This window comes from Oncorhynchus nerka, linkage group LG11 (genome assembly GCF_034236695.1).
Source record: "Oncorhynchus nerka isolate Pitt River linkage group LG11, Oner_Uvic_2.0, whole genome shotgun sequence".
In the NCBI taxonomy this organism is placed as follows: Eukaryota; Metazoa; Chordata; class Actinopteri; order Salmoniformes; family Salmonidae; genus Oncorhynchus; species Oncorhynchus nerka.
Window position 1 is genome coordinate 35,585,128 of NC_088406.1, and position 14,105 is coordinate 35,599,232.

A 14,105-nucleotide genomic window follows, 5' to 3' on the forward strand; every position below is an offset into this window, starting at 1 on the left:
TGACTGGTATGATGTAGTTGTTGGATGACTGGTATGATGTAGCTGTTGGATGACTGGTATGATGTAGCTGTTGGATGACTGGTATGTAGTTGTTGAGCGGCTTCACTGCAAGTATATTGTATGTTTAGAATATTCAATAAATAAAAAATAAATAAATGTAGAAACAAGGAAAGAAATTCCACTAATTAACTTAATAAGGCACACCTGTTAATTGAAATGCATTCCAGGTGACTACCTCATGAAGCTGGTTGAGGAAATGCCAAGAGTGTGCAAAGTTGTCATCAAGGCAAAGGATGGCTACATTGAAGAATCTCAAATAAACAATTCAACAGATATTTTATAACACTTTTTTTGGTTACTACATGATTCCATGTGTTATTTCATAGTTTTGATGTCTTCACTATTATTCTACAATGTAGAAAATTGTAAAAATAAAGAAAAACCCTTGAATGATTAGCTGTGTCCAAACTTTTGACTGGTACTGTACGTCTGACCAAAACAGCCTGCTGTACCTGACTGTTAGTAGCCAATGGGCAGACATCATACTGTGGGTGGAAGTAGTAGCCAGACATCATACTGCGACTGACCAAAACATATCCTCTCTGGGCCTGACTTAGTTCTCTTCAATGTTCATCTGTTTTTCTCCGTGTTGGTCCCTCATGAGAATGGTGATGAAAGACTTGCTAGAACTCCTGTGTGGCTTATTAAGGCTTTTTGAACGTCATAAACATTTGTCATTAATTATTCATAATTTTGCAGTGCCTAATGTGCATTGTTTGTTTTGAAAAGCAACAACAATTTGTTGCTGTACAGAGAGCCCGGTCTCAGTATTTACTCTCTAATATCAAGCTTAATTAGGCTAAAGTAAAAGAGAGATCTGAGTTGTCCTAATGAGCCCCTCAGCCCCCAGCAGCTGGTTGTGATGCTGCTCAATGGCAAAACGTCTGACACTCAGTCTCAGACAACCAGTCTCATAATGATATACTGTATATCTCTACAAAACAATGTATCAACAACTACACTAATGTAAGTCCCATAATATGACCTCATACCATAAGAGGTCAAGTTCTTCAATGTTCTCAAAAGACTACATCATCAGAAGATAGACAAGGTAAGAGTAAATATGAACAAACAAGGTGATACCATCATGAAATACTCAATTAAAAACAAATTCATATTTTAATTTCAGAACAGGGAACATGCAAAATAATCCACCTTTCTGTCATCTAAAGGCTAGTGGTATTTGTTGCCAGATCAAAATGCTAAGAATATTATTTTGTTATACTAAACAATAAGGTTGTTATAAGTCATACCTGGTAATGAATATTGCATTGTTCTTTTATATATCACCCATGTATGGTAAGCAAAATGATGTTGAAAAGACGTCTTCTCCAAACATTTAAGTTAGGTTCATTTTAGGTTCTGAATGAGAGGTGAAAAGAAGTCATTTACAGACGTTCAAAATACAATTTTTTTGTCATTTCTTCTGGTCATATGGCCAATTTTCCGGATGTTTAAAATACGTCTTTTTGGACCTTGAAAATACATTTTCCAAGTATTGAAAATAAATATTTTCCAGACATTAAAATCAGAATAATTTTTGTTTCTGAATGAAAGGTGACAAGACGTATTTTCCGGACTTTGAAAATACGTATTTTCCAGACATTGAAATCAGGCTCATTTTCGGTTCCTCATGAAAGTTGAAAAGACGTCATTCACATACGTTCAAAATACATATTTTTTTGGTCATTTTTTTGTCATATAGCCAATTTTAAACTGCATATACATTCTCAATGAAGTAAGCACCATATCACAATAATTATTTTTAAATGGATTGTATATACGAAAGAGGAGCCAACTGAAGATTGCAACAAAGAAAATTGTCGGATTCTTGTATTTGCTCAAACAACATTTGTTCTAGTTTTGTAAGAGCTGGCAGCAAACAGATAGGTTGGCTGTTAGAACCATTAAAGGCTTCTTTACTAGAATGACTTTAGCTTCCCTCCAGGCCTGAGGACAGATGCTTTTCTCTATGCTCAGATTAAAGATATGACAGATAGGAGTGGCTATAGAGTCAGATACCATCCTCAGTAGCATTTCATTTAAGTTGTCAATACCAAGAGGTTTGTCATTATTGATTGATTAAAATAATTGGCAACATCAAATGGTTTTGTGATGAATAGGTCATCTGATTCGATGAAAGATAGAGTTAAGTTTGTCTTTCTGCCCATAACTTCATTTAAAGTACTCCAAAGTGTTTTTCCCATCATTCTTTATATCATTGATCTTGGCATCATAATACAATTTCTTACTATTATTGTTGAGTTTAGTCACATCATTTCTCAATAGTTTGGTCTACACACATCATAGATCAAACTATTGGCCAGAATAAGACCAAAGAGGAACTCCGATTTAATTGATCAAATTAGAAAATATCACAAACACAAACAAGATCACTCTCCTTATAGTATTCCAGCCTCTAAGGTTTTCCTTTGTCTCTGGCTTTTGAAAACCAGTATAATATTCATTGTCACTACATACCAAATCCTTTGGCCACACATAATGGTTGAAGTCAAGATCAGCCTGTAGTTGGAAGCACCATCTTGTGGATATGTGTAGCTCAAACTACCATTCAATTATATGGTGCCTATAACTTTACAATTTATTTGGGTCTGACATACTGTATAGCTAGATCTACTTGACAGATGTAGTGGGGGAACATGGACTCTTCTCAACATTAGATCACTTTTGATGTGAATGTCTGACTAATTTTGGGGTGAACTGCCTGTCATTAAGTTTAATTGGAGGGACACTGATTCATCAGTAAATTAATCAATAAAGTGACTATTGAAGCTGATATTGAAATATCTGTTTGCCAGAAAAAAAACTCTAAGGGGACCGATGAGTTCAATTTACATAACCTTATGCTTACGTAGTATGTGCGTAATAGGTCCCCTCCTGGACCTTCAGGCAATGTCTAGTTGGCACATTTCAGGAATCAATATCTGTGTGGTGGGAGGCTGCTTGTTCTGTGGCCGTATAAATACCCCTGGGAGTCTACAGGATTCAGAAAGCACAGTTGTGCAAAAGAATACAAGACTACAGCAGGAATACAGCATACGCGGTTGACTATTTTTTTACCACTAGGTGGCGACATATACTTACTTTCTAACGTAAATCATTCTGGTAAAGGAATTTTGGTTTAAAAATCATTTGAGACATTAATACATCACAAAAGTAACCTTATATATCTTATATTTAAGTTGAATAGTAATCAACCACATTACAAATAAAATGCAAGCTATTAGACAATGCTCTGCTTGTGCTACTGGGGCACTTCTACAAAGTCGGACGGACTTCCTTTTGCTCCGGACCAATATGACGGCGCCCAGAAGAAGCGTTGCTTGTCTCAATTTCTTCAGGTAAATAACTTTATAATAGCAACTGCATCATTGCACCCTAATGAATTATATTCGTATGAAAACAGCAACAGTTTCGTCTAAGATAAATATCGATTTGCATTAACTACTGTAGCTTGCTAATGTCAGCGCTGTTGTTTTCTTTCATTACCTTGCAGGAGCACAGCAGCGAGTGTCCTCAACAGTAGGAAGCCCTCGCGTCAGAGGCTTGTGCGTTTCACGGATGTTACCAGAACGAGCTTGGCCTCTTTGAGCGTTGGGAGTGGGCTGAGAGCTGTCCCCTTCATGCTGGTACAGGACCTTTTCTCTTTCTCTGTGCTGAACAACTTGAATAAGGCTGACATCATATACATGCAAGAAACATAAAAATCCCCCCTTTCAGCTCTTGTATTAAACTTTTATGTTTCTCTCTATCCAGCAAGTGGAGAACCTCTCTCATGAATCCCTGATCCGAAGAGCATCCTCTATGGTTACAGACAGTGCAAACACTTACCTCTCCCAGACCACTCAGGCTCTCGTAGACTCCATCACACAATATGCCAAAGTAAGTACCTGAAGCAATCATAGTGGATTTTTGTTATCATTCATGCTAAATTGTACAGTGTGATAATTCTAGCCATTTGAAATATCAAATACTAATTTAACCAGTAAGCCAATGGCATCATGTTACCTAAATTACCCTTCATGTTTTTGACCATGTGTTTGTGTTGTCCTCAGGCTCTCCATACTCTCATCGCCCTCCAGAGGAGATATCTGGCTTCACTGGGAAAACTCTCCTCTGTTGAGCAGGATGCCATTTGGCAAGTGATCGTTGGTCAGCGTGTTGAGGTAGGTGAATTAAATGTGTAATCAAATACACCAAAATACACTGTTGTCTTGCAAAGTACTCTTTCAGAAAATATGAATATTTATATCCATTCATCTGGAAAAGCTGTCTTTAGGGTGTCTTGTTTATTTCCCCCCAAAAATTGATATACAATCTCACATAGTAAATGCTTTAGTCACTCCTGTTTGCCTTTCATCAAAGATGATCATTTATGTTCTAAAAGTAAATACGGTTTGAGCTCTATAAAACTCTCAAGAAAGTAATAAAATGTTCTGATGGGTTTCTCTCTCTCTCTGTCTGTTCTGGCAGGTTGGTGGCAGACTAGATGAATGCAACCGCTTTGAGTCAAACTGGATTAATGCTGTCAACCTGTGTGAAATGGCAGCTGAGGAAGCGTACAACACTGGTATGTGAAAAGGTTGTGTTAAAAATGTGTGCAACTGTTGTCTGTCAGTTTTTTGTTACTTGTCGTGTTTTTGTGTGGACCCCAGGAAGAATAGCTGCTGCTTTGGCAAAAGCTAATGGGATCCGAATAAACCAATACAACCTGTTTCACTAAAAAGAACTGAACCACAACCTTGAATTGCACAACAATGATACATACATACACAAGCTAGTGTTAGTGTAGTACCTGATGCTCCCTGCTTCCCATGACTTTCCTCAGTCAGCACTGTGATTCTCATACAGACATTAACCTGTCAGTGCCATAGTAAACCTGCTAGCTCTGAGAAAGGCCCCCATTGTTTGTTTTGTGTATCTCTGTTTCACTACTTTGTAGTTTGCTGTTTGTTCACCCTCTTTCAAGAGCTGTCAGTCTCACACTTTGGCGAATGTATGGATCAGTAGCTGTTAGTTAATAGGGCTTTGATGGTAAAGAACGAAAACTCCAGGTCACCATGTACTCTATTTCCCATGATGCAGCACCATAGAGATGATGGACAGGGGTACCTGCTCAATGTCACCCATTATTACCATGGATTGAAGGTTTCATCTTTGGCTCATTTTCTCTGTAATGGTGAAATGACTAAAATACCACCATCTTGTTTTTTTCCCCAGGAGCTGAGCATGCATCCGTCACAGCCAAGACCAATTTGCAGGTGGCCAAGGTTCAGGTGGAGGAGGTTCGGCAGATATCTGTGGATGCTGAGAGAAAGCTGGCTGAGACCCAGGCCGAGGATATCCAGAGGATGGCGGAGTATGCCTCTTTCATAGAGAGGGGTGGTGATGACGTGCATGAGGCGTACCTCAGAGAAGACTAAGAATAATCCTGAGAGTAAAACAAGTTTGAGTAGTTTATTGTGGTTTAGATCCTCAAGTCCACCATTTGGGAAGTTCAGGAGTTGTTTTATATTAAATTATGATAAACAAAAAACATGTAGAGAATTTAGTGGTGAATTGAATGACAAGTGATTCTTTTTGTGGATGGAATGTCATGACTTTGTGACTTACATTTGATTCGATTAGTTTCATGCACTTACTATAATCCACTCTCTAACACACAAAAAAAAAATATTTATTTGAATACAGCTTTGAATGTCAACTTCAAGTCTTTAAACTGAAAGTAATAATTGACAATCAGGGTGTCCTTAAGTGAAATGTATGGACTATGGTCAACATAGCAGTACAGGTATGGTTGCATTTGTTTATTTGTATTTTATGATATGTAAATGAACTAACTTTATAATAAAAAAGTATATTTTTCATAGCTGTTTGGATTGTATTCTGTTTCTTTTGGGTAATAGGAAATTCTCCGAATTAATATACTTGTCATTATAGATTTCAGTAGTTTGTGAAACAATTTAGCTGAAGAATAAAAAATACATTTGTCTAACTTTTAATGAGAAGGAAGTTTATATTTGTGTGCTATGGGGTTGATTGAGTCAGTGTGAGATCTGTCAAAATGTGGTCTTTGGCAGTAAGGATTTTTCTTCTTTACTGTTAATTGTGGGTGAGACTAGATGTCATAGTTGAACTGTGTCTGTGCCAACCTGGAGAGAGAAATACCACTGTGGTCCTCTTGGGGATATTCTGTTTACAAAAGTGGGCTGTTTGTCCCTCTAAACTCTGCATAAAACCAGTGACGCCAGTCTATTACGTCTTGAGACATTCATTGACCAATCTAAATGAGGTGCCAAATGTTTTCAGAGTTTCAAGTACTTTTTATGCCAAGAAGTTCATTTTGTGTGTTGTAAAAGTTTTTTATATACACATCTAGTAGTTGATGACAATGTGCAGTTTTCTTCCTCACTAATCTCTCAGGTTTACTAAAAGAGAAAATCTAAATTTGTCTTAGAGGGGCAGATCCAAGTACCATGTCTTTGTTATTTATATCTGCCCTTTCACTCTATACTTTTTCTTTGCTAATAATCTGCAGACATTTCCTCCTCACAGCTTTGTCTATTTTGTTAACTCCTGTCATCACCCAATCCACCATGTCACCTAAACCAGAGGCTCTGACAACACAAAACAACATTAAGCTACGAGGTCAATGGGTTTAGAAAACAAGTTGATACTTGTATTGGCTTCTCTTTTAGGTCCGTTTGTTAAGTTGACATGTTAATTTAGTTAATATTACATTTTACATTTACATTTACATTTAAGTCATTTAGCGACTTACAAATTGGTGCATTCACCTTATGACATCCAGTGGAACAGTAGTGCATCTAAATCTTTTAAGGGAGGGTGAGAGGGATTACTTTATCCTATCCTAGGTATTCCTTAAAGAGGTGGGGTTTCAGGTGTCTCCGGAAGGTGGTGATTGACTCCGCTGTCCTGGCGTCGTGAGGGAGTTTGTTCCACCATTGGGGGGCCAGAGCAGCGAACAGTTTTGACTGGGCTGAGCGGGAACTGTACTTCCTCAGTGGTAGGGAGGCGAGCAGGCCAGAGGTGGATGAACGCAGTGCCCTTGTTTGGGTGTAGGGCCTGATCAGAGCCTGGAGGTACTGAGGTGCCGTTCCCCTCACAGCTCCGTAGGCAAGCACCATGGTCTTGTAGCGGATGCGAGCTTCAACTGGAAGCCAGTGGAGAGAGCGGAGGAGCGGGGTGACGTGAGAGAACTTGGGAAGGTTGAACACCAGACGGGCTGCGGCGTTCTGGATGAGTTGTAGGGGTTTAATGGCACAGGCAGGGAGCCCAGCCAACAGCGAGTTGCAGTAATCCAGACGGGAGATGACGAGTGCCTGGATTAGGACCTGCGCCGCTTCCTGTGTGAGGCAGGGTCGTACTCTGCGGATGTTGTAGAGCATGAACCTACAGGAACGGGCCACCGCCTTGATGTTAGTTGAGAACGACAGGGTGTTGTCCAGGATCACGCCAAGGTTCTTAGCGCTCTGGGAGGAGGACACAATGGAGTTGTCAACCGTGATGGCGAGATCATGGAACGGGCAGTCCTTCCCCGGGAGGAAGAGCAGCTCCGTCTTGCCGAGGTTCAGCTTGAGGTGGTGATCCGTCATCCACACTGATATGTCTGCCAGACATGCAGAGATGCGATTCGCCACCTGATCATCAGAAGGGGAAAGGAGAAGATTAATTGTGTGTCGTCTGCATAGCAATGATAGGAGAGACCATGTGAGGTTATGACAGAGCCAAGTGACTTGGTGTATAGCGAGAATAGGAGAGGGCCTAGAACAGAGCCCTGGGGGACACCAGTGGTGAGAGCACGTGGTGTGGAGACGGATTCTCGCCACGCCACCTGGTAGGAGCGACCTGTCAGGTAGGACGCAATCAAGCGTGGGCCGCGCCGGAGATGCCCAACTCGGAGAGGGTGGAGAGGAGGATCTGATGGTTCACAGTATCGAAGGCTGCCGATAGGTCTAGAAGGATGAGAGCAGAGGAGAGAGAGTTAGCTTTAGCAGTGCGGAGCGCCTCCGTGATACAGAGAAGAGCAGTCTCAGTTGAATGACTAGTCTTGAAACCTGACTGATTTGGATCAAGAAGGTCATTCTGAGAGAGATAGCGGGAGAGCTGGCCAAGGACGGCACGTTCAAGAGTTTTGGAGAGAAAAGAAAGAAGGGATACTGGTCTGTAGTTGTTGACATCGGAGGGATCGAGTGTAGGTTTTTTCAGAAGGGGTGCAACTCTCGCTCTCTTGAAGACGGAAGGGACGTAGCCAGCGGTCAGGGATGAGTTGATGAGCGAGGTGAGGTAAGGGAGAAGGTCTCCGGAAATGGTCTGGAGAAGAGAGGAGGGGATAGGGTCAAGCGGGCAGGTTGTTGGGCGGCCGGCCGTCACAAGACGCGAGATTTCATCTGGCGAGAGGGGGAGAAAGAGGTCAGAGCACAGGGTAGGGCAGTGTGAGCAGAACCAGCGGTGTCGTTTGACTTAGCAACGAGGATCGGATGTCGTCGACCTTCTTTTCAAAATGGTTGACGAAGTCATCTGCAGAGAGGGAGGAGGGGGAGGGGGAGGAGGATTCAGGAGGGAGGAGAAGGTTGCAAAGAGCTTCCTAGGGTTAGAGGCAGATGCTTGGAATTTAGAGTGGTAGAAAGAGGCTTTAGCAGCAGAGAGAGAAGAGGAAAATGTAGAGAGGAGGGAGTGAAAGGATGTCAGGTCTGCAGGGAGGCGAGTTTTCCTCCATTTCCGCTCGGCTGCCCGGAGCCCTGTTCTGTGAGCTCGCAATGAGTCGTTGAGCCACGGAGCGGGAGGGGAGGACCGAGCCGGCCTGGAGGATAGGGGACATAGAGAGTCAAAGGATGCAGAAAAGGAGGAGAGGAGGGTTGAGGAGGCAGAATCAGGAGATAGGTTGGAGAAGGTTTGAGCAGAGGGAAGAGATGATAGGATGGAAGAGGAGAGAGTAGCGGGGGAGAGAGAGCGAAGGTTGGGACGGCGCGATACCATCCGAGTAGGGGCAGTGTGGGAAGTGTTGGATGAGAGCGAGAGGGAGAAGGATACAAGGTAGTGGTCGGAGACTTGGAGGGGAGTTGCAATGAGGTTAGTGGAAGAACAGCATCTAGTAAAGATGAGGTCGAGTGTATTTCCTGCCTTGTGAGTAGGGGGGGAAGGTGAGAGGGTGAGGTCAAAAGAGGAGAGGAGTGGAAAGAAGGAGGCAGAGAGGAATGAGTCAAAGGTAGACGTGGGGAGGTTAAAGTCGCCCAGAACTGTGAGAGGTGAGCCGTCCTCAGGAAAGGAGCTTATCAAGGCATCAAGCTCATTGATGAACTCTCCGAGGGAACCTGGAGGGCGATAAATGATAAGGATGTTAAGCTTGAAAGGGCTGGTAACTGTGACAGCATGGAATTCAAAGGAGGCGATAGACAGATGGGTAAGGGGAGAAAGAGAGAATGACCACTTGGGAGAGATGAGGATCCCGGTGCCACCACCCCGCTGACCAGAAGCTCTCGGGGTGTGCGAGAACACGTGGGCAGACGAAGAGAGAGCAGTAGGAGTAGCAGTGTTGTCTGTGGTGATCCATGTTTCCGTCAGTGCCAAGAAGTCGAGGGACTGGAGGGAGGCATAGGCTGAGATGAACTCTGCCTTGTTGGCCGCAGATCGGCAGTTCCAGAGGCTACCGGAGACCTGGAACTCCACGTGGGTCGTGCGCGCTGGGACCACCAGATTAGGGTGGCCGCGGCCACGCGGTGTGGAGCGTTTGTATGGTCTGTGCAGAGAGGAGAGAACAGGGATAGACAGACACATAGTTGACAGGCTACACAAGAGGCTACGCTAATGCAAAGGAGATTGGAATGACAAGTGGACTACACGTCTCGAGTGTTCAGAAAGTTAAGCTTACGTAGCAAGAATCTTATTGACTAAAATGATTAAAATGATACAGTACTGCTGAAGTAGGCTAGCTGGCAGAGGCTGCGTTGTTGACTATGTAGGCTAGCTGGCAGTGTCTGCGTTGTTGACACTACACTAATCAAGTCGTTCCGTTGAGTGTAATGGTTTCTACTGTGCTACTGTGCTGCTATTCGGGGCTAGCTGGCTAGCTAGCAGTGTTGATTTACGTTACGTTGCGTTAAAAGAACGACAATAGCTGGCTAGCTAACCTAGGAAATCGCTCAAGACTACACAATTATCTTTGATACAAAGACGGCTATGTAGCTAGCTATGTAGCTAGCTACGATCAAACAAATCAAGCCGTTGTACTGTAATGAAATGAAAAATGTGATACTACCTGTGGAGCGAAGCGAAATGCGACCGGATTTTTGAGTGCGGGAGTTACCCCAGCCAAGACAGACAGCTCTTTTTCTGGTGCTGTTTTTTGTTGTTGTGAAAGAACAGAAGAGAAAGGAAATGTCTCAATCTATGAGAGGAATTTGTTGCCAATTAGACTCACAGAAGGTTTGGGGGGGACATGTGAATGAGCTGAAGACAAATGTCATCTGTCAAAGTTCAAGATGTGGGAAGGAGTTCAAAGCAACTCACTGGACTTTGAAAGAATTTGAACAGCTTTACGGATTGCTTTGTGAATTTTTATTACATATATTTGTATAGACTTTGTGTTTTTGTCTCTCATTGTATGGATTTTTTTTTATCTGTATGAGGTTTTATGGAATCAAATGGAACAAACAGAAAATCCCCAACAATAGATAATTGTACAACATGCTCTGTGTGTTCATTACTGTTTGACCTCCATGTGTAATATTGTGTTGTAAATGTAGATGGCGGTCTAAATCCATTATAAAATACAACAAAAGGCCCAATTCAATCAAACCTGGAATTCCAGTATCACAGTTTTGCTCAATCGGGTATGAGCATTTTTCAATTTTCAAAACAGAGTCCACAAGACACAGAACTCTGTGGCCTTTTGCAAAACACGAAATACATTCATCAAAACTATATTATACTGTCAAAATTGCAAATACTTTCATCAAAGGAACATGACTGCCTGCAAAAATATTAACGCAACTACAGTATACTTATCTCGAGTCCAAGCAGACAAGACAAAAACTTAGTTTGTCTTTTAAAAATCCTAGTAAGTCAATATATTTTCTTTGCAGCCACTTCACACCAACAGCAAGGTAAAGAAGGTGCAACAGCGCCTCAGGAGGCTGAAGAAATCCGTCTTGGCTCCTAAGACCCCTACGACCTCAGATGCACCATCGAGAGCATCCTGTCCGGCTGTATTGCCGCAATGTATGGCAACTGCACCGTCCACAAGCTCAGGACTCTCCAGAGGGTAGTACTGTGTCGTGTCTCTGACTGATTAAGTTATATGACATGCTATTTTATCAAATCCATTACCTATAAAGGCACAGGGCGAGACCCAGATGCAGACACGGGAGGTAGATGGTTCGAGTCTCTGATATTTATTATAATCCAAGGGGCAGGCAAGAGAAAGGTCGTGGACAGGTAAAAGATCATAAACCAGGTCAGAGTCAAGGAGGTACAGCGTGGCAGGCAAGTTCAGAGTAAAGGCAGGCAAGGGTAAAAAACAGGAGGACTAGAAAAACAGAGAAGAATAAACAGGAGCATGGAAAAGCACGCTGGTTGAATTGACAAGACAAGACGAACTAGCAACAGACAAACAGGGAACACAGGAATAAGTACCAAGGGACTAATGGGGAAAGCAGGTGATACCTGGAGGTGTGTGTAGACAATCACAAACACAGGTGAAACAGATCAGGCTGTGACATTATCTAACGTTTAATTGATTACGTGATTGAATTAAACCATGCAATAATTAAACCATTAATAACCTGGGGCACCACGGAAGCATTCATTTATATAGAGCGGTTATCTCCCGAATCCACTCTTAAAGATCTGAAGATCTTTTATATCAATAGCAATCAATTATTAATCACCATCTCGACCGGTCTCATTCGGATTGTCATAAGTACTTTGTTATCTGCACAAACCCTAGCTCAGCAATACACAAATTGGCTTCATTATTTATTTACTAAATAATCACACAGAATGACATATATATATACACAGAATAGATCACACATGGATTACTTATCATGTCACGTAAAGCCCCTAGTGGGCTAACCTGATATGACGGTTGGTTACACAAAGGAAGAGGGTTGGGTTTGAATGAAAGAGCAGGAAGACTGAGGGACAAAGGAATTGAATCTCTATCGGACCTTGAGAAGCTATGCTATAGGAAATACAGAATCTTATGGATTCTAATAACCGCATATTCAGGAGAGGAAAATGCAAGATATATATATTTACTCTGAGCTGCGCTTCGATAGATGGGTCGAAGATGGAAGACTGGTTTACCCAGAAGAGAACGCCATTGTCCTTTGAAGAATCTTTCTGGTCGTGGTGTTGTAGAGCAGATATGTTAAAGTACCCTGTCGTTCTTCTGAGATTGTCTGTCCTTTCCTCGGCCACGTACGTTTACAGCTGCAGCTAATAACTCAATGTCTATTCCAGCGTGGTGATCTTCACCTCCACTTTGAAATTTGCCCTTTTAAATGTTAGGACAGCAGCCCTGACATTTCTGGAACTAAATGTTAATTTTGTTAGGTTGTAGTTGAAATTAGCGCTTTTAATGTAACGGTTGTCTTCCTCCTCATAGTAGGAAGGATCAGAGGACCAATGCACAGCATGGTAAGTGTTCATTATATTTATTATAATTCAGAACACTATGGAATAAACCAACAAAGAGACCGAAATGAAACCGAAACAGTTCTGTCTGGTGCAGACACAAAACAGAAAACAATCACCCACAACTCAAAGGTGAAACCAGGCTACCTAAGTATGGTTCTCAATCAGGGACAACGATTGACAGCTGCCTCTGATTGAGAACCATACCAGGCCAAACACAGAAATCCCAAATCATAGAAAAACAAACATAGACAACCCACCCAACTCACACTAAGGTCAGAACGTGACATTTAAACGTATGGACACCAGTCCTCACGTCATCGGGAACTGAGTTTGACTTCCATCAACTGGCTTTTGTACTGTGGGAGAGAAGGGCGTGTTTCATAGTTCTCAACCAATGTCTGTTCACTTGGGTGTGGCCACTGAGTGGGTTGATGTTTTACTATGAAACAATTCTCTTATTTAGGAGGAAAAAATTAAATTTCATCTTTTCACAAATAGTTCCATATTTAAACATTTAAATTGCACAACAATTCCATGTGAATCTGATAACCAGAATGTGTAGACTTTCCAAGATACAATTTGTCATCCTATCATCAGATATAATGTCCCAGACAACAACTGATCTGACATCATATTCTTTAAGTACACTTTCAACTGGTTGAGAAAGGAAAATATTGTTTCATTCCCCAACCTTTTGATGTTACCATACTCTCTCTATGTTAACAAAGGGCTTTCCAAGAGTCCATTCTGTAGAGTGGAGAGAAAAGGGGGAAAGGTATTTATGGGGGGTAAACCTCACCCAACAGGGCAACGTCATGACAGTCCCTCTTTTTTGTATATAGCCTTGTAATTGTTATTCTTATTGTGTTACTATTTATTATTACTTTTTATTTTAGCCTACTTGCTTTTAGCCTACTTACTTCTTCTTGAACTGCACTGTTGGTTAAGTGCTTGTAAGTAAGCATTTCACGGTAAAGTCTACACTTGTTGTATTTGACGCATGTGGCAAATAAAGTTTGATTTGATTTGATTTAGAATATTTACTAGTGTACCCAATGACACAGGCACTTATGTTACATTTTTCAAAAGCTTTAAAGGGGCAATCTGCATGTTTGAACTATAATAAAGCATTTCCCTGCCACTGATTTGGTAAACAGCTGAGGGATAGGGCTGGAAATGTAACCACTCTCAAACTCACAGACAGAGCTATCATACAAGGACTAACCATCCATATAAAAATGAACAAAAGTTTAACCAAGCTCATGGAAATCTATAAGTTATATTCTTCTAGAAAAACCACCTAATATGTATCACTAATTTAAAAGTCTTCAAATGGATGAAGAAACTGAAGATTGTCCCCT

At 41.6% G+C, this 14,105-nt stretch overlaps 1 protein-coding gene across 1 annotated transcript; it reads left to right on the plus strand.

The window, feature by feature from the left end:
• The first annotated feature begins 3,083 nt into the window (after positions 1–3,083).
• On the plus strand, positions 3,084–5,948 carry LOC135573967 (diablo IAP-binding mitochondrial protein-like). Its single transcript, XM_065024466.1, has 6 exons — positions 3,084–3,422; positions 3,578–3,710; positions 3,838–3,963; positions 4,137–4,247; positions 4,555–4,651; positions 5,302–5,948. Exons 1-6 carry the CDS (start codon positions 3,295–3,297, stop codon positions 5,502–5,504), a joined length of 798 nt encoding a protein of 265 aa, XP_064880538.1. The 5' UTR covers positions 3,084–3,294; the 3' UTR covers positions 5,505–5,948.
• Positions 5,949–14,105: the final 8,157 nt, after the last annotated feature.